General features: G+C 35.5%; 1 protein-coding gene across 3 annotated transcripts in view; it reads left to right on the forward strand.

The window, feature by feature from the left end:
• The window catches only part of ADK (adenosine kinase), a 532,452-nt gene extending 519,444 nt beyond the window's left edge, over positions 1 to 13,008 (forward strand). For all 3 annotated transcript variants that reach the window (XM_059397858.1, XM_059397861.1, XM_059397859.1), the window contains one exon: positions 12,163 to 13,008. In XM_059397858.1, the coding sequence (XP_059253841.1) occupies positions 12,163 to 12,287 (125 nt within the window). In that variant the 3' untranslated portion in view covers positions 12,288 to 13,008. The remainder of the gene's footprint in view (positions 1 to 12,162) is intronic.
• Positions 13,009 to 20,755: the final 7,747 nt, after the last annotated feature.

Here is a 20,755-nt window from a genome sequence, read left to right on the forward strand (position 1 = left end):
CTGCCTACTTGTGATCTCTGTCAAATAAATAAATAAAATCTTTAAAAAAAGAAAAAAAGGGAGAGGGGTTCCAATGGAAAAATGGGTAGAAGTTGTCTTCACTTTTTAAAAAGAAATACAAATCGGGGCGCCTGGGTGTCTCAGTCCTTAAGTATCTGCCTTCAGCTTGGGTCATGATCCCAGGGTCCAGGGATTGAGCCCTGCATCAGGCTCCCTCCCTGCTCAGCGGGGAGCCTGCTTCTCCCTCTCCCATTCCCCCTGCTTGTGTTCCTCTCTCGCTGTGTCTCTCTCTGTCAAATAAATAAATAAAATCTTTAAAAAAAAAAAAAAAGAAATACAAATGGCTAGTCAGCATATAAACAAAAAAGTTTTCACTATCCCTAATAACAAATGACTATATTAAGATTCTGCCTTTAACTTTTCAAATTATCAAACAGAATTTTTTAATAGCAAGAATGCTATTGGGAATGTACACTAATAAGATCTTTTTGAAAAGAAATCTGGCAATAATATGTAAAGCCTGAAAAATTATTAATTACCCTTAAAGACATTTTTCCTAAGGAAATGAAAAATGTGCACAATGGTTAATGCCATAAGAATTTTATAAAGAAAAAAAATTTTATAAAGATACTCATAACAGTTTTATTTATAGTAAAAAAAAATAGAAACAACCTAAATATCCAATACTATTGAGTCAATTATGTTATATCCACATTTAAAAATGGTCTCTAGGAATATTTAAAAATATGGGAAAATAATACACTTTTTATTGCAGAAATAATAAAATAAGTAGAAAATACAACAGTACAAAAAGGATATATACATATATAGTAGAAGTAATAGATAAAATGAAAGATACAATTGGTCCTACCCCAATCCTTTAATTCCCCTCTTTGAGGCAGCTTTCTTTGCTAATTTCTATTAAATCCATCCAGAAATATCTGGCCTATGTACAAGTTTGTGTATGTATTAATATCCCAGTTTTTATCAAATGAGAATACTATATACTGTGCTTATTGGCCTATACCCTTGATCTTTCATTTAATCATATCTTGGACATTGTTTCATAGCAACACATAAAGATCTACCTCTTCTGGCTAACTGCTTTGTATTATTCCATTCCATGGATTTAACCACTCCCCTCTTCAAATTGATGGATTTTTAAAAAAGATTTTATTTATATATTTGACAGAGATATCACAAGTAGGCAGAGAGGCAGGCAGAGAGTGAGGCGGAAGCAGGCTCCCCACTGAGCCAGAGCCCAATGAGGGACTCGATCCCAGGAACCTCAGACCCTGATCTGAGCCAAAGGCAAGAGGCTCAACCCACTGAGTCACCCAGGTGCCCCTAATTTTTTTTTTAAGACTTATTTACTTGACAGAGAAAGACACAGCATGAGGGGGAATACAAGCAGGGGGGATGGTAGAGGGAGAAGCGGGCTTCCTGCCGAGCAGGGAGCCCAATGCAGGGCTGGATCCCAGAACCCTGGGATCATGACCCAAGCCAAAGGCAAACGTGTAATGACTGAGCCACCCAGGTGCCCCTAGAATAGTCGATTTTTTTTTTTAGTATTTCACTTTAGAGTTACTATGTGCTTTTTGTGTCTTATTAAGATCTTACCTCTACAATATTAGTATATTCTTTATTTTCTTCTAAAAGTCCTATGGTTTTGCCATTCACATTTAATTCCTTGATACATCTGAGTTTTTAAAATATGGAATAAAGAAATTTTATTTTTTAATCAAAAAATCAATTACCTAAACACTGTTTTCTAATGAACCATCCTTTCCCCCATGTATTCACAATGCTAATTCCACTGAACCTCAAGTTTCCACATTTGCACAGGCTCGTTTCAGAACTATCTCTTCTTTTCCTTTGCACTGTTTATTTATACCTGTGCCAATACTACACTGTATTTATTATTATAGTTTTATAATAAGTGCTGGATCTGGTCTTTCTCCCTTGTTTTTCTTTGGTAGGAATTTTGGGCTATTCTTGACTCTCTGTTTTTCATAGATTTTAAGATCAGCTTGTCAGTTCCCTAAAACCTTGTTGAGACTTTGATTTTGTATTAATGAATCTTCTTATCAAAGAACCTGGCATATCTCTCTGTTAAGGTCCTTTGTAGTGTTGCTTGATAAGGATTTATAATTTTGTTCATTAGAAACTGATATAATTTATGTTGCTTTTGTATCTTTTTTCAAATTTCTTTTCTTTCGTGATATATAAAAATGTATGACTAATTCGTGATTATATATGAATAATTGACTTTTGTATATTTCTCTTATATCCAGCAATCTTTCCAAAGTCCCTTAAGTCCAACAATTTATAGATTATCTAGGTTTTTCTTTTCTTTTTTCTTTTTTTTTTTAATTTATTAGGATGAGGGAGAGAGAGAGAGAATTTCAAGCAGACTCTGTGCTGAGCCCAGAGCCCAATGTGGGGCTCAGTCCCATGACCCTGAGATCAGGACCCAAGGTGAAGAGTCGGGATGCTTAGCCAACTGAGCCACCCAGGCACCCATATTTGGAGTTTTCTATATACAGTCCTCTTAACTGAAAATAACAAGCTTATTTCATTTTTACACTTTTTAATTTTTTTCTTAGTCTTATTGCTCTTTTTAGGATCTCCATGCTATATTAAATAACACCTTTTTTTTTTTAAATAATGGGACTGTGTGTGTTTATTTCTTAATTTTACTATTATGCTACTTTTTTCTACTTTTTCTACATTTATTGGTTATTACTTTTACAATCAGGAAAAAAAATTTTTTTCACTTGCTTTCTTGAACTAAATAGGCTCTAAGTGAAGTTCTAAGGAGTGGTCATTGAAAGTGTAATAGGGGCGCCTGGGTGGCTCAGTGGCTTGAGCCTCTGCCTTTGGCTCAGGTCATGATCTCAGGGTCCTGGGATCAACCCCCGCATCAGGCTCCCTGCTCAGCGGGGAGCCTGCTTCCCTTTCTCTCTGCCTGCCTCTCTGCCTACTCGTGATCTCTGCCTGTCAAATAAATAACTAAAATCTTTAAAAAAAAAAAAGAAAGAAAGTGTAATATACATGACCATGGCAGCCGCTATTGCTTCAAGTCTTGTACCTGAGGTATTATTCTACATTGTTAGTTTTCTCTGACCTTTAAATTATATGACTTAAAAACTACTTCAAACACATATACATCTGTCTATATTGTCAGGTAAAACAAAGTACTGTACAATCTAAATGTATAAGAACTAAATTTAGCATAAAATGTGATTTTTAAAGAAAATTATATAAATTCTAAAAAATGCTTTCAAATGCTTTACTCTTCATATACATATTATGGGCTACTGTACATTAAAAGGCTTTGGGAACTGTGTAAGAAAGAGATAATCACTGATATATACTTACACAGTATCATTGGAGAAGCAATTTGAGAATAATACAAGATGCTAACACTTGTAAAAGGTGAACTATTAAATTTCATTCTTCCATTTGATATGATTTTGATCTTTTTGTATTATTGAGACTTGTTTTATGGCCTAACGTGATCTATTCTGGAGAATGTTACACATGCACTTGAAAAGAATGTATATTCTGCTATGTTTGGATGGAATGTTCTGTATAGATGTTATGTCCATCTGGCCCAATGTGTCATGCAAAGCCACTGTTTCCTTTTTGATTTTTCTGTCTGGATAGTCTATCCATTGATGTAAGTGAGATGTTAAAGTCCCCTACTGTTACTATATTACTATCACTTTCTTCCTTTGTGTCTATTAATAGTTGCTTTATGTATTTAGATGCTCCTGTTTTGGGTGCATAGATATTTATGATTGTTCTATCTTCTTGTTGAATTGTTTCCTTTATGTAGTGTCTTTCTCTGTCTCTTGTTACAGTCTTTGTTTTAAAGTCTGTTTAGTCCATGGGCACCTGGATGGCTCAGTCAGTTGAGTGTCTGACTCTTGATCTCAACTCAGGTCTTGATCTCAGGGTCATAAATTCAAGCCCCACGTTGTGCTCTCTGCTGAGCATGGACCCTACTTAAAAGATAGATAGATAGATAGATAGATAGATTGATTAAGGAAGTCTATTTTGTCCGATGAAAGTATTGTTACCCCAACTTTGTTTTTGCTTCCATTTGCATGGCAAGTATTTTTCTATCCTTTCAGTTCCAATCTGCCTATGTTTTTATGTCTGAAGTGAGTGTCTTATTGGCAGCATATACATACATCTTATTTTTTCATCCATTCAGTCACCCTGTCTAGATTAGAGGATTTAGTCCACTTACATTTAAAGTAATTACTGTGATAGGTATGTACTTTTTGCCATTTTGTTACATGTATTCTGGTTATTTTTATAGTTCCTTTCTGTTCCTTTCTTCTTTTCTTGCTCTCTTTCCTTGTAGTTTGATGGCTTTTTTTAGTGTTTTTTTCTGTTTATCTTTTCTTTATTAAAATACAAGAAAAAAATCTGGAAAGAACACAAATATATGGAGCCTAAATAACAGGCTACTAAACAATGAATGGGTAAACCAAGAAATCAAAGAGGAAATAAAAAAATACATGGTACAAATGAAAATGAAAACACAATTGTCCAAAATCTTTGAGATGCAGCAAAAGCTGTTTTAATAGGGAAGATTATAGCAATACAGGCCTATCTCAAAACCAAGAAGAGAAAAATTTCAAATAAACAACCTAACCTTATACCTAAAGAAGGTACAAAATAAAGAACAAAGCCCAAAGCCAGTAGAAGGAAGGAAATAATAAAGATTAGAGCAGAAATAAATGAAACAGAAACTTTAAAAATAGAACATTTTAAAAAATGGGATAGATCAATGAAATCAGAAGTTTGTTCTTCGAAAAGATCAACAAAACTAATAAACTTGTAGACTCATCAAAGAAAAAGAAGACCCACATTAATAAAATCAGAAATGAAGGAAAAATAACAACCAACACCACAGAAATACAAAGGTTCATAAGAGAATATTATGAAGACTTACATGCCAATTGGACAATCTAGAATAAATGGATAAATTCCTGAAAACATAGGACTTTCCAAGACTGAATCAGGAAGAAATCAAAAATTTGAACAGATTACTAGCAATGAAATTGAATTAGCGATCAAAACAAACAAACAAACAACAACAAAAGAAACAGAAAACCCTCAATTCTTGCAAGTTCACAAATATCTGTGTGGCATGGCTTTCTTATTTTATGACAACCAGAAAAGCTAAATCATTCACTCTTATGAGTTCCTGATTGGCAGCCTTTGTTGATGTTTCTTGTTCTCCAGTGTTATGCCTCCTGTTCTTTTGATGGTGTTGGGAAGGCATATATGTAGAATTTAGCCTTTGTTTGCAAGATAATATACTGATGAGGACCATGGGAACCAGGGGAAAAGCACCAACAAAAAGGGCTCCAAAGCGACTTTTTCATGTTGAGCACACATTCCAAGTCAGTCATTTAAGATTTTTTTTGTTGAATTCCTGACAGACCCAAAATCTTTACTAAAAGAGAGCAAACTTCTTTTTTGATATATATCTGCAAGCCATATTTATCTGTTATAGTGTGTGCCAACCATACTTTTTAAAATTCACCACATTCAGTGAAAAAGATATGAATAATCACTTTGTTTCCTTGCTGACGTAGTATTTGTATATATTAATAACAAATTGCTACTGTTGATATTTTCCCTACCTAAAAAAAAAAAAAAATACTTCATTAGAATAATATCCCCCAAATACAAATAACTTTTAAAAATAGAGGAAGACCAAAAATCTTTTAGAAGAGTAGGTGAAAGATAAGAACAAACCAGATTTGTTCTTTAACATATAAAATATTTAGTCTCACTCATAATAAGAAAATGCAAATTAAAATTACATTGAGATATAATTCCTAACCTTCATTGGCAAAAATTCAAAAGCTTGGTGAGGTTGTGGGGAAATGAGCACTCTTAAACTTTACTAGTGGAAATACAAAGTCGTTCAACTTCTATGAAAGGGGATTTGGCAATATCTAATAAAAGTATTTATGTATCTACTCTTCGGCCCCAAAATTCTACTTCTAGAAATTTGTCCTGAAGATGTATCACCCATCAGCAACACAAAGATATATATCCCAAAGGTTATCCATTGTAGCTGTCTTTGTGACTGCAAAGCATTGGAAACTATAACCAGGTAATAAGATGAACATCAACAGTGACTAGCAATTGGGCATAATGTGCCTCTAAATGTGATACCCTGAGAAGGACACAATGTAATTATTTTAGTATTCTGGCCAGAAATGCATAATCTGAGTTAAATCATGAGGAAATATCAGACAAACCCAAATGAGAATCATTCTGTTAAATAGGAACTGGGGGAAGACTATATGCTTCAAAAATGTCCCTGTCACAAAAATAAATAAATAAATAAAGTCCCTGTCACAAAAGCCAAAGAAAGTCTGAGGAAATGTTCAAAAGTACAGAAGACCAAAAACATAACAAATCCTACAATAGATTCTATCCTGGAAGGAAAAAAGTGCTATAACGAACATCACTTGCAAATGCCTGTCTGGCTCAGGCAGTAAAGCATGCAACTTTTAATCTTGGGATTGTGAGTTTGAACCCCATGTTGGGTATAGAGATTACTTAAAGATAAAAATGACTCCTTAAAAGAAAAGAACATTATTGGATCATTGACAAAACTAGGATATGGAGAGTAAAATTAGATAATGGTATTCTAACAGTGTAACTGAAGTTAATGACTGTGGTTATATAAGAGAATAGCCTTATCCTCAGGGAGGAAACATGGATGTATTTAAAGGTAAAGAAGCATGATAAATGCAACTTGCTCTCAAATATAGCAAAAACCTGTAAAAAAATAAAAAAGGGAGTCGATGTGCACCAAAGAAGCAAAACATTAAAGATAAGCCCATTTAGGTAAAGGATATGTGGATTTTTTCACATTTTTATTCTCACAACTTTTCTATGAATTTGGAATTATTTCCAAATAAAGCATTTTATTTAAAATACATTTTAGGTCAGCTAGGAATTAAAAATTCTAATTTAAAAATTATATTGAGAAACATTACAGTGAGTCAACTAAGCCAGACATAAAAGGACAAATATTATGTGATCTTACTCATATGAGGTACCTAGAATAGGCAAATTCCTAGAGACAGAAAGTAGAGTAGCAGTTGCCAGAGGCCAGAAGTGTAGAGGAGTAGAGAGTTATTGTTTAAAGAATATGGAGTTTCCGTTGAAGCAATGAAAAAGTTCTGGAAATTGATAAAAGTGACAATTAACACAACTTAACAAAATGATATTAATATCATGAATTGCACACTTAAAATGGTAGCTAGGTTATATATCTTTTATATAATAAAATATTATCTTAGAATATTTATTCATGTTACAATAGGATTCCCTGTGATTCTTAAAATATAAGCTTCCTTTGTTTAAAGCATTTTATAGAAACTTTAAGATTCATGTCCCCTACTTGATGAAGGTTCCACTTACAATTGATTATGTAACATCTGTAGTTTGTCTCAGTCGGTTTTTCAGAATACATTATTGAAAACTGTTATTCACCTGGGGCAAAGGCCTTACTTAGCTTTTTTCTGCATTCAGGCTTTCCACTTGTCAAAGCAAATGTCTCTTCTGAGTACTTCACTTCAGACATCAGCTAGCTCTTCTCTTAGAAAGAGGATGCTGGTGCTTGTGCTTCACAGAAATATTTCATAAACATAAGCTTTTCTTTTTCTCACAAAGGTCATACCAGAAGGAATGAAGAAAACAGATGTTGCATATAAGGCTTCTCATAGACGTGTTTCCATTGTAAGCTGATCTGACTCTGAATTTGGCGTCTGCTCCATTCACTGTGTGGGCTGAGCATTTTAGTCTCACAGTTTGGCTGAAAGTTAATATTGACCTTTGACTGTTACCTGAAAACTCAATGATAAAATACTCTTGCTAAACCTCTTGAGGGAGTGATTTCACATTATAAGTAAAGGTCTTCAAAATATATCACTCCATTAACCAAATTAATTTTATTCTTTGGTTGGGAATACTTATTTTACTAGGTACAGAGCATTCCCCAAATCTGACAGCGAAAAAGCTTGTGTGGTCAGAATAGTAGAGAAGAAAGGACATAAATCTCTTCTAATGCTCTCTACAGGTCATTATACCACAGCTTCTCAATTAATCTGCACCCCCCGCAGGCTGCCAGGGCCTAGGGAATAGCCTGGAAGTCCAGCTACAGAACAGTTTCTCATTATCTGTTCTTCTGAGTATTTGAGTACTGCTAAGCAGCTCATGTTCCCCTAGAGGAAAAGTAGCCCTAGATTCTTCTGCTCTTGAACTGTCTTATTTGTAACTACAACACTTTTTTCCTTTTTTTTTTTATTTTACAGTTTTATTTTACTATAACTGATAAACAATAAACTGCATATATTTAAAGTACACAGTTGTGCAGATGTTAACATAGGCATCCATACATCCATGAAACCACCACTGTAGACATATACACTGTAGACATATACACTACTCCCATGCTCTTTTGTAATTCTGGCTTCCTTCTTCTTCTCATCCACATTTGGATCATTTCCAGTTCGGGGATATTATAAATAAAGCTGCTGAGAACATTCACTATAAATCTTTGATATGAATATATACTTTCATTTACCTTGAGTTTAACGTGTAGAAATAGAATGACTAGATCATATGGTAAAGGTATGTTTGACTTTTTAAGACACTGACATATGGTTTTCAAAGTGGTACTATCATTTTATATTCCCATTACTAGCATAGGAGAGTTCCAAACGACCCAGATCCTTGTCAACACTTATTATGGTCAGTCTTTTTAATTTTAGCCATTCTAATGGGTTAGTAGTAGTATCTACCTGTGGCTTTAATTTGCATTTCTCTGATGAGTAATGGCATTGAACATCTTTTCCTGAGCTTATTTGGCATTTGTTTATCTTCTTTGCTAAAATGTTAGTTCAGGGGCGCCTGAGTGGCTCAGTGGGTTAAAGCCTCTGCCTTCGGCTCTAGTCATGATCCCAAGGACCTGGGATCGAGCCCCGCATCGGGCTCTCTGCTCGGTAGGGAGCCTGTTTCCTCCTCTCTCTCTGCCTAATTGTGATCTCTCTCTCTGTCAAATAAATAAATAAAATATTAAAAAATAATAATAAAATAAAATAAAATGTTAGTTCAGCTTTTTTGAAACCATTTTTGATTGGGTTGTTTCTTATTACTGAGGTGTAGAATTAGTTAATTTGGCAAAGTCCAGTTATTTTTTCCTTGGTAAAAGTTTGTGCTTTTATGTCTTACTTAAGAGAGTTTTGACAAATTCAAAATCACTAAGATTTTCTGTTTCCTTCTCAGAATTTTATAGTTTTAGCTCCTACATTTAGGTCTGTGATCCATTTCGAGTTAATTTCTGTAGATGATGTGGGGTAAGGGTTGAAGTGGTTTTGTTATTGTATTGTGGTTTGGGTGGGGTTTTTTTTTGTTGTTGTTTTGTTTTGTTTTGTTTTGTTTCAAATATGCCATCCAGCTGTTCTAAGACCATTTGTTTAAAAGATTATCTTTTCTCCATGGATTGCTTTGATACTTTTGTCAAAAATCAATTGATGATATAGAAGTAGATTTATTTCTGAACTCTTTGGTTACATTGATCTATTTATTTTTCTTTATGCCAATAGCATAGTGTCTTGATTATTTTAGTTCTATAATAAGTTTTAACTCAGGTAGTCTTGTTTTTCAAAGGTGTGTTTGACTAATCTTAGTCTTTTGCATTTCCACATAAATATTGGAATCGAACAAGGTGAGCACTTGATACCTTTTATTTATTTCTTTTGTTTGCCTTATTGCACTGGCTAAAGTGTTTAAGAACGAACATTTTTGTCTTGTTCTTGATCTTAAGGGGAAAACATTCCATCATCCACCATTAAGAATAATTTTAACTCTAAGTTTTATAAGTGCCCTTTATCAGGTTGAGGAAGCTCCCTTCTATTCCTAGGTTGCTTAAAGTTGTTATTAGATATGTAGGTTGAATTTTGTCAGATGCTTTTCTTCTTGCATTAGGTGATCTTGTGGTTTTGTTAGTGATGCTAAATTACACTGATTAATTTGTTATCCTTTAAAATGTACTATTGGATTGGATTTGCTAAAACTTTCTTTAAAGTATTTGCATCTTTTTTTTTAATTTGGTATCAGAGTAATGCTGGCCTCAAGGAATAAGTTAGGAAGTATTTTCAGTTTTCAGCTTTTTGAAAAGGCTATTGTATAGCATTGATATTATTTTTACTGCTTAAATATTGGATAGAATTCACCAGTGACACCACCTGGACCCGGAATTGTCTTTATGGGAAGCTTTTTAACTGTAAAAATCAATATATTTAATAGATAAAAAGCTAATCAGGTTATCTATTTCTTCCTGAGCTTGAGCTTTCATATTTTGTGTTTTGCAGGAATTTTTATAGTTCCTCTAACTTGCCAAATCTATTGGCATGAAGTTGTTAATGTTTCTTTATTATTCTTTTTTTTTTTTAAGATTTTATTTATTTGGGGCTCCTGGGTGGCTCAGTGGGTTAAAGCCTCTGCATTCAGCTCAGGTAATGATCCCAGGGTCCTGGGATCAAGCCCCACATCGGGCTCTCTGCTCAGCAGGAAGCCTGTTTCCTCCTCTCTCTCTGACTGCCTCTCTGCCTACTTGTGATTTCTCTGTCTGTCAAATAAATAAATAATTTTTTAAAGATTTTATTTATTTATTTGACAGAGAGATCACTTAGTGTTTCTTTATTGTTCTTTTTTTTTTTTTTAAGATTTTATCTATTTATTTGACGCAGAGAGAGAGAGAGATCACAAGTAGGCAGAGAGGCAGGCAGAGAGACAGGGGGCAGCAGGCTCCCCACTGAGCCGAGAGCCCAATGCAGGACTGGATCCCATGACCCTGAGATTATGACCAGAGGCTTAACCCACTGAGCCACCCAGGCGCCCCTCTTTATTATTCTTTCAGTGAATGTAGATTCTATAGTGACATTACTGCTCTTATTCCCAGTACTGGTAACTTAAGTCTTCTCTCTCTTTTTTGCTGATCATTCTGCCTACATGTTTAATTTCATCCTACTCGGACTCCCAAATCAATCTCTTCAACTCAGTGAGACTGTTAAGCTCTGCCTAAGTTGTTGCTCCTTCTGTTGTAGCCTGGTAACTCTCTAGGAGGTAAACTAGAGCAATTTTACTGTTTTTATCCCATTTGTTTCCCTTCTTTTCATGGATCTTTTACAGTATTTGAAAATTTTTGTTTCATTTATTTTGTCCTTATTTTAGTTGTTTCTGGAGGAAGGGTAATTGTGGTTCCTTTTATTTCATCTTGGTCAGAAACCAAAGTCCTCAACACCGTTTTCTACTTTATATACTTTATTTATTTTATTTTATTTTATTTTTAAAGATTTTATTTATTTATTTGACAGACAGAGATCACAAGTAGGCAGAGAGGCAGGCAGAGAGAGAGGAAGGGAAGCAGGCTCCCCGCTGAGCAGAGAGCCCGATGCGGGGCTCGATCTCAGGACCCTGAGATCATGACCTGAGCTGAAGGCAGAGGCCTTAACCCTCTGAGCCACCCAGGCGCCCCAATACTTTATTTATTTTAAATGTCAAGTTGGTCCATGGTGTTTGACTGTAGAAATCATTTCACTGTTGCTTCTGGGAGTAAAAGGGAGACGTAAGGTACTTTGTAATTCTTCAACTCTCAAATCTGTACTTGGAGAGACATCCAGATGATAGAATTTTGTCCAAAAGCAGTGTGCTAGGAATAACAACACATAAGGAATCCAGAGAGATGGAGAGAGGGATAAATAATACCTTCTCAGCTGTAAAAACCCAACATAATATTCTTTAGCCAGTACTTCTTACTCACAACATCTTAATCTCAAAACTAAAGGAAAGCGTGATGATGCTTTAGGCGTACAAAGACTAGAAATGCCTGGATGGTGAGTTGTTATGTCCCAACTTGAGCTCTTTAAAAGATGTATTGAGGGAAGCTCATAATGTATGGTGCAAGAACTTTCTAAGTCTTGAGGTTTAACACTTAACTATCAACACCGAAGAGAGGGATAAGTACATGGACTGATTTTTGGCCTGACCCAAAATGACCTTTCTCATGCTGTTATGCAATACTCACGTTCTTCCCTTTTGTCTGTGTTCCAGGTTTTCTGTCTCAGCTGGTCTCTGACAAGCCCCTGGCTGAATGCATCCGTGCTGGCCACTATGCTGCAAGCGTCATAATTAGGCGGACTGGCTGCACGTTTCCTGAGAAGCCAGACTTCCACTGATAGAAGCGCAGGAAACCCAAGCCCAGGAGTATAGTCACTGCCTTGATTGCTTCCTGAGAATTCCCATATTAATAAAGAAGAAAATTATCTGCCATCTTTTCCTACCATAATAATATTCATTCTTAATTTAGGGAATACAGTAATGCTCAGTAGAATCTTTATTCTCTCAACAACCTAAAAGAATAATGTCTATTTCCGTAGTTTGATAGTGCCACTTAAATGTTGATTAGACAGGAATATAACATTTCAATAGAAATTTTTATTTCATTTTCAGTTACTTTGTAAATTCATGCATATTTAGCAAATTGATCAGTTTTTTTACATTTCTGCTTTGAATGCAGATGCAATTTAATATAATAGATTTTTAAACAGGAATTAATTCTAACACATCAATCTTCAGCTTTTATACAAGTATATTTAATTTAGGAGTGTGTGTGTATATATATATGTATGTGTGTATATGCATATATACATATATGTGTACCACGTATAAATGATGTGTACCACGTATAAATGATAAATGGTCAAATAAGGTACAGAAATATATATCTTGCCAAGTTATGCCAGATAATCTCTTTTGCACATACTCAAACGTGTAATAAACTTTGGATAATTAAATAATTTGCCAAATTATGTTATATTACAACATTCAAATTATAATCTTATATTTACCTATGGTACTCTGTGATTTGATACAAATAAAAACTTGTCATATGGGGAATTTTTTCTGTCTTTGTTCTGTACTCAATAAACTAAGGAAGTAAGATCATTTTTTAATATTAGGCCCCACAATGATATCTAATTTATTGATGGTGATAGAAAGAACAACATAACACATTGAAAAATAACTTAGTATTTGAGACCAATAAGTCACTGTTTTAAAACGGAATTGCACAATAGAACCTCTGGAGTCAGACTTAATTACCTTCGTATAACCTTGCGCAAATTACTCAGCGTCTTTTATCTTCAATTTCCTTTCCATAAAATGGGATAATAGTTCCATCTACAAGATCATTGGGATGACTTGAGAGAATACCAACTATAAAATGCATGCTACATGCCTAGTAAGTGCTTAATAAGCACCTGTTACTTTTATCATTATGATTATTATTGTTAAAGAATTAAAAGGTGGGGCGCCTGGGTGGCTTAGTCAGTTAAGCGTCCGACTGTTGGCTTCAGCTCAGGTTGGTGAGATCGAGCCTGGCCTGGAGCCCTGCATCAGGCTCCGTGCACAGAGCCTGCTTGAGATACTTACCCCTATTCTCTGTCTCCCCCTGCTCCTCCCACCATTTACACACATGCTCTCTCTCTCTCAAATCAATCAATAAATAAAATCTTTAAAAAAAAAAGAAAAGAAAAGGTAACATTTATAAAACTGAATTCAAACCATAGAAAACGGTTCAGGTTTTTGTTTATTATGTTTTGGGAAACTTTAAGGTATGCAGTACTTGCTTGTCTTTTTCTTTTTTAATTACGATATAATTCATACAATTTGCTGGGTTTTTTTAGTATATTCACAAAATTGTATATCCATCACTATTTTTAATCACCCCAAAAAGAAATACTCCATCTCCCAGTTAACCACACCCCCCAGCCCCTAGTAACAACTAATCTATTTTCTGTCTTTATCGATTTGCCTATTCTGGACATGCATAAAAATGGAGTCATATAACATGTGTTCTTTTGTATCTGGCTTCTTTCACTTAGCATGTTTTCAAGATTTACCCATCTTAGAACATATATCAGTACTTTTTTTATTTGCCAAATAATATTGTATAGATATACCAGATTCTATTTATCCATTCATCGGTTGATAGATTTGGGGGTTGTTAGCACGTTTTTGGCTATTATGAATAGTGTTGCTTTGGGCGTTCATGTACAAGTTTTTTATGTGGATATGTTTTCAGTTCTTTGATGTATATATCTAGGAGGGAATTGCTAAGTGACATGGTAACCCAATGTTAAAGTTTTTTGAGAAACTCCAAATGTTTTCTAAAGAGACTGCACCATTTTACTTTCTCACCACAAGGTCTAAGGGTTCATTTTCTCCACACCATCCCCAGTGCTTGCTATTATCTGATTGTAGTCATTTTGGTGGGTATGAAGTGATATTTCATTATGGTTTTGATTTGTATTTCCCCACTGACTAATGATACTGAACATCTTTTTTATGTGGTTATTGACCATTTGTATTTTTTCTGTGGAGAAAAATCTATTCATATCCCTTGCCCATTTTTATTATACTTATCTTTTTTTTAAAGATTTTATTTATTTCATAGACAGAGATCACAAGTAGGCAGAGAGGCAGGCAGAGAGAGAGAGGGAAGCAGGCTCCCTGCTGAACAGAGAGCCCGATGCAGTACTCGATCCCAGGACCCTGAGATCATGACCCAAGCCAAAGGCAGAGGCTTAACCCACTGAGCCACCCAGGCACCCTATTTTTATCTTTTTAAAGATTTATTTATTTTAGCGGTGCCTGTTGGCTCAGTTGGGTAAGTGTCTGCCTTCAGCTCAGGTCATGACCTCGGGGTCCTGGGATTGAGCCCCACATTGAGCTGTAAGCTCAGGGGTGAGTCTGCTTCTTCCTCTCCATCTCCCTCTGTGATCTCTCTCACTTGCATGCTCTCTCAAATAAATAAAATCTTTTTAAAAATAATTTGTTTATTTTAGAGAGAGTGAGAGCATACAAGCTGGGGGAGGAGCAGAGGGAGAGAAAGAATCTTAAGCAGACTCCACACTGAGCATGGAGCCCCACACAGGGCTTAATTTCACAACCCCAAGATCATGACCTAAGCCTAAACTTAGAGTCAGACACTCAACCTACTGAGCCACCCTGGTGCCCCTCCCTTGCCCATTCTTTAATGAGTGATTTGTCCTTTCATTATTGAGTTCTAAGAGTTCTTTTATATATTCTAGATACGTCTCATCAGGTATATGATTTATAAATTTGTTCTTCCATTCTCTGGGTTGTTTTTACTTTCTTGGTGGTGTTCCTTGAAGCACAAATGTTTTTAATTTGTATGAAGTCCAATTTGTTTATTTTTTATTTTGTTATTTGTGCTATTGGTTTCATATCTAAGAAATCATTTGCCTAATCCAAGATCACAAAGAATAACACCGGTGTTTTCTTCTAAAAGTTTTCTAGTTTTGACTCTTACATTTAAATCGTTGAACCATTTTGTTTATTCTTATATATATGTGAGGTAAATTAATTTTCTTGCATGTGGATATCCCAGTTATCCTAGCACCTTATTGAAAAGACTACTTTCTCCATCATTGAATTGTCTGGCACCTTTGTCAAAAATCAGTTGGCTGTGGGGCACCTGGGTGGCTCAGTCATTAAGCGTCTGCCTTTGGCTCAGGTCATGATCCCAGGGTCCTGGAATTAAGTCCCAGATCGGGCTCCCTGCTCAGCGGAAATCCTGCTTCTCCCTCTCCAACTCCCCCTGCTTGGGTTCCCTCTCTCACTGTGACTCTTTCTGTCAAATAAATAAATAAATAAATAAATAAATAACATCTTTAAAAAAAAAAAAATCAGTTGGCCATAAGTGTAAGGTTCAGTTTCTGGACTCTCAATTCCATTCCATTGGACTATATGTCTGTCTTGTACCAGTTCATACTGTTTCAATTATTGGAGCTTTGAGTAAATTTTGAAATCAGGAAGTGTAAGTCCTATAGCTTTGTCTCTCAAGAACAATTAGTTTGAGCACTAGGGTATCTTTATCATATTAAAAGTACTACAGAATGTCTTAAGTAGCAGAGACACTAGTAAGCCTTTCTATTTCTGATGAGAAACTTCCTTATTTCAAAACTATTGATCATGTACCACTAGACTGGACTTCATGATATGTACCTTTAAATACTGCTTTATTTTTCTGAAAAAAATCAAAGAGTAAGACTTTTTTTTTTTTTTTTTTTTTGGATCAGGGTAAGGGAAATACATTCTTTATCTTAACTAAAGTCCAAGGAACTTTAGCTAAAAGCTATTTTTTTTAAAGATTTTATTTATGTATTTGACAGATATCACAAGCAGACAGAGAGGCAGACAGAGAGAGAAAGAGAGGAAGAAGCAGACTCCCGCTGAGCAGAGAGCCTGATGTGGGGCTCGATCCTAGGACCATGGGATCATGACCTGAACAAAAGGCAGAGGTAAAAGCTGTTATTCTTACCAAATTCTGCAAAGCAAGCATTATAGTTTTTTACCCTTTGAAAACAAAGATGCATAATGTAGACATACATAAGTCTACAAAGGAGGCATGTGTTTGGCTGGCAGTCTAAAACTACCACCAATGTTGAAATTGCACTTAATCATTTCTGTTAACTACCCCACCTTCAGAAAAACTGTCCATTTGGTAATATTTCCATTAGATAAAACAGGTTTAAAATGTAAACTTTCTTTTTTAATGATTCAATAGTAGTTCTATGTTCTAGTTCTATGTTCTATGTATCTCCTCGGACAAGTTCTTGAACTACTCTGAGCCTTAGTTTTGTCAACTGTAAAATGAAGAAAACTTATCCACTCCCAGTGAGAAAATGTTAAGAAAATATATATGTAAAAACATTTTATAAATGGTTAAATAAACTTAAATACAAAGTAGTTTGATATTTTACAAAGGTACCAAAGCAACGCATGGGGAAAGGAAAGTCTTTTCAATAGACAATGCTGCAACAATTTGATATCTGTATGAGAAGAAAATGAACCTTACCTCATACCATAATAAAAGTTAGAGATGGATCATGCCCATAAATAAAAACCAAAATTATTATGGTTTTAGAAGAAGATATATGAGAATATTTTCACGGCTTGGGGGTAGGCAAAAGTTTCTTGGAGAGGGCTTTGAAAGCACTGACCACAAAGGAAAATATACTGGTAAACTGAATTCCAAAAAATTTTTAATTTCTTATTCATCAAGACACCATTAAGAATATGAATAAACAAGCCACAGGCCAAGATAAAACATACACTGTACATATACTTTGACAAAGAACTTATATTTAGAATAGATCAAAAACCCCTATAAGTCAACATTGAAAAGACAGATGATCTCCAAAAGAAAATATATGAATGGCCAATAAGCACATGATAAAGTATTCAGTATTATTAGTCGTAGAGAAATGAACATTAAAATTTCAGTGAGTTAGCGCTGTACTAGAATGACTAAAATTTAAATGACAACACCAAATGTTAGGATGTGAAGCAACATCACTAGTGGAAGTGTAAAATGGAACAACCATTTTGGAAAAAGGCCTGGAAGTTTCTTATAAAATTAAACACACCTATTCTTTCAGCCAGCCATTCCACTCTGGTATTTACCCAAGAGAAATGAAAGCATATGTCCACAAAAAGACTTGTATTAGACTATTTATAGCAGTTTTATTCATTGTTGCCAGAAACTGGAAAGAGGGTAGCTGTCCAACAGCAGGAGAACAGATAAAAATTGGTGTATTCAACAATGGGATAATACTCAGCAAAAGAAAGAAATTAGCTACTGATGAAACAACATGGATCAATCTCAAAAAGATTTTACTGAGTGCAAGAAGCCAGACATGAAAGAGCACAGACTATACGATTCCATATAAAGTTCTAGAACAGGCAAAACCGACCTATAGTGAGTAAATTAGACCAAGGATTGACTTTGTGGGAGAGAGAAGTAGAAACTGGGAGGGGAAATGAGGGAAATTTGAAAGCGGACAGTGATGTTTTATGTCATAATAGGGGATGTATGTATTCATCAAAACTCAGAGAATGGGGGCGCCTGGGTCGCTCAGTGGGTTAAGGCCTCTGCCTTCGGCTCAGGTCATGATCCCAGGGTCCTGGGCTTGAGTCCCACATCGGGCTCTCTGCTCAGCAGTGAGCCTGCTTCCTCCCTCTCTCTGCCTGCCTCCCTTCCTACTTGCGATCTCTGTCAAATAAATAAATAAAATTTTTTAAAAAAGAGAATGTACTACATAAGTTCCATGATTATTTAATCACACACACAAAGAACCCTAAGCAAATAGCGAACTGTAGTTAATGATACGCATGCCAACAGAGATGAGTGCATTGATGTCTTCAACTTACAGTGAAGTGCATCAAAAAATAAGATTCATGGAAAGAGTGATGAATAGATAGATAGCAACTACAGCAAAATATGAATTGTGGAATCTAGGTAGTAAATGGATGTTTGCTTCTCAACATTTCCATATGGCTGAAATTTTTCCTAACGTTGGAAAAAATGTAAAGTATTTAGGGAAGCCTATGAAACTTGATCAATAGCACCTCAGGAAGAAGATAAAACAGTACATAATGCAAAATCATACACAGATCTTCCTCCACTTAACATGGAATTACATCCCAATGAACTCCTCAGAAATTGAAAATACTGTAAGTCGAAAATGCATGCAATAAACCTTAACTTACTGAACATCATAGCTTAGTCTAGCCCACCTTCAGTGTACTCAGGACACCTACATTAGCCTAGACTTGGGCAAAATCATCTAACACAAAGCATACTTTGTAATAAAGTTGGATATCTCATGTAACGTTTGAACACTGTAGTGAAAGTGAAAAACAGAATGGTTGCATGGATCCAGAAGGGTGGTATTTCAGTTGTCTACCTCATTTGTTTAGAACCTTCTGCTCTCTTCAGTGTCAAGAAGTGTCCACCCCCACAAGCCTGTTTAAACTTCCTGACCATCAACCATTTAACCACTTTAACAGCCTTCCTAATGCCATCTCTCTTTGTAACAGTGACTCCTGCCCAAACATAAAACTATGCTCATGCCTCTATCTGGATTACTGTTTTCCTTCTGCAGCAACTCAGTTGTAGATCCAGCCCAAAAGTCAGGTCCTTTAAATAAGGTTTTCTTTAAAACCATCCCCAGGTTAATTGCTGCTCTGTCCTTTTTCTCTTATATACATTGCATATTTCCTTATATGTACCTTACCGTAGCTTATACAATCATAATATATAATTGTTTACTGATGTACATGCCTTCTCCTAAGGTAGGACTATCCACTGCTAGTGAATGCTGAATAAATGTTTGCTCAGTGAAGGCCTTTCCCATTTCTGCAGATCCCTGTGGTGAGTTAAAGACGGAAATGGCAAAATCACCAGGGGCTTTAGATGCCCAGGACAGTGATAATTGTTTATATCATCTGCCTATTTTTTTGATCACATTCTCCGCACTGGAACCTTCTTTTCTTTCCTATTTATCCTCATTCTCAAAGAAAAGGGTAGGCGTCATAGCTGGACCACCTTCTCTCCCCATCACAACCACATAATCTACGTGCATATAAATGAAGCATGATTGTATGACATGGTGCAAGCTTTTATCCCTTGTAACTTTTTCATACTTTCTCAAGCCAGAAAAAGCTATAGTGAAACTACAATTTGAGAACCGGGCTCTAGTCTAATCCCTGCACCAGCTAGCAACTAAGGGGGAAAATTATTACACCAGGCCGAGCTTCAGTTTCCGCTCTTTAAAATGACTTCCTGAGAGACATTTTTAAAAAACTAGCTCAATGTGGGGCGCCTGGGTGGCTCAGTGGGTTAAAGCCTCTGCCTTTGGCTCGGGTCATGATCCCAGGGTCCTGGGATCGAGTCCCACATCAGGCTCTCTGCTCAGCAAGGAGCCTGCTTCCTCCTCTTTCTCTGCCTGCCTCTCTGCCTACGTGTGATCTCTATCTGTCAAACAAATAAAATCTTAAAAAAAAAAATAAAAATAAAAATAAAAACTACCACAATGTATAAATATGCAGGAGTCATTCATTCATTCAACAAACATTCATTGCTTCTTAAGTGTCAAGTAATGTGCTAGGTGCTGGTAGATAGCACTCAATAAAAATGTGAGGTTTTTTCCTTGCAAGTGTGTTTTGGACTTTATTATAAAATCCAAGAATATTTTTCTAATATTCTGTATAAAGGCATTTCTTCCCCACCCTGTTCTCCTTTGGTCAAAATAAGTTTCTCTGAATTCCTTCTTTTAGGTCTGCTAAGTAGCATAGAGTGGTGGTTAACAGCATGGGCTTAAACCAGATTTTCAAGGTTTGAATCCTGACTCTACCACTTTTAGTGGTGAGACATTGGGTAAGTTGCTTAACTTATTGGTATTTTGTTTTCTGCTTCTTTAAAGCACAATAATACCTACCCCATTAGCTTCTTGTAAAGAATAAAAGCACTAATACATGTAAGTCTTCAAACATTATCTGGTATTAAGTAAAGTACTTAAGAGGTGGTGGTTATTATTATTTGCCACCTATGGTTCATAGAATACTTACCTTGCCATGAAATCAATTCTGTCCCAGGTACAAGAAAGCAATTAGATTAGAGACCTTGTTTCTCATTTATATTTTTTAAATAACTATGATGAATATATTCTTATATGCCTAGACTATCCAGTGTGGTAACTACTAGCCCCATGTGGCTCTTGGGCCCTTGAAATGTGGCTAGTTGGAAGAGTAGGACTGCAAGTATAACATAAGCCGA

The sequence above is a fragment of the Mustela nigripes genome, chromosome 4 (genome assembly GCF_022355385.1).
Source record: "Mustela nigripes isolate SB6536 chromosome 4, MUSNIG.SB6536, whole genome shotgun sequence".
Taxonomy (NCBI): Eukaryota; Metazoa; Chordata; class Mammalia; order Carnivora; family Mustelidae; genus Mustela; species Mustela nigripes.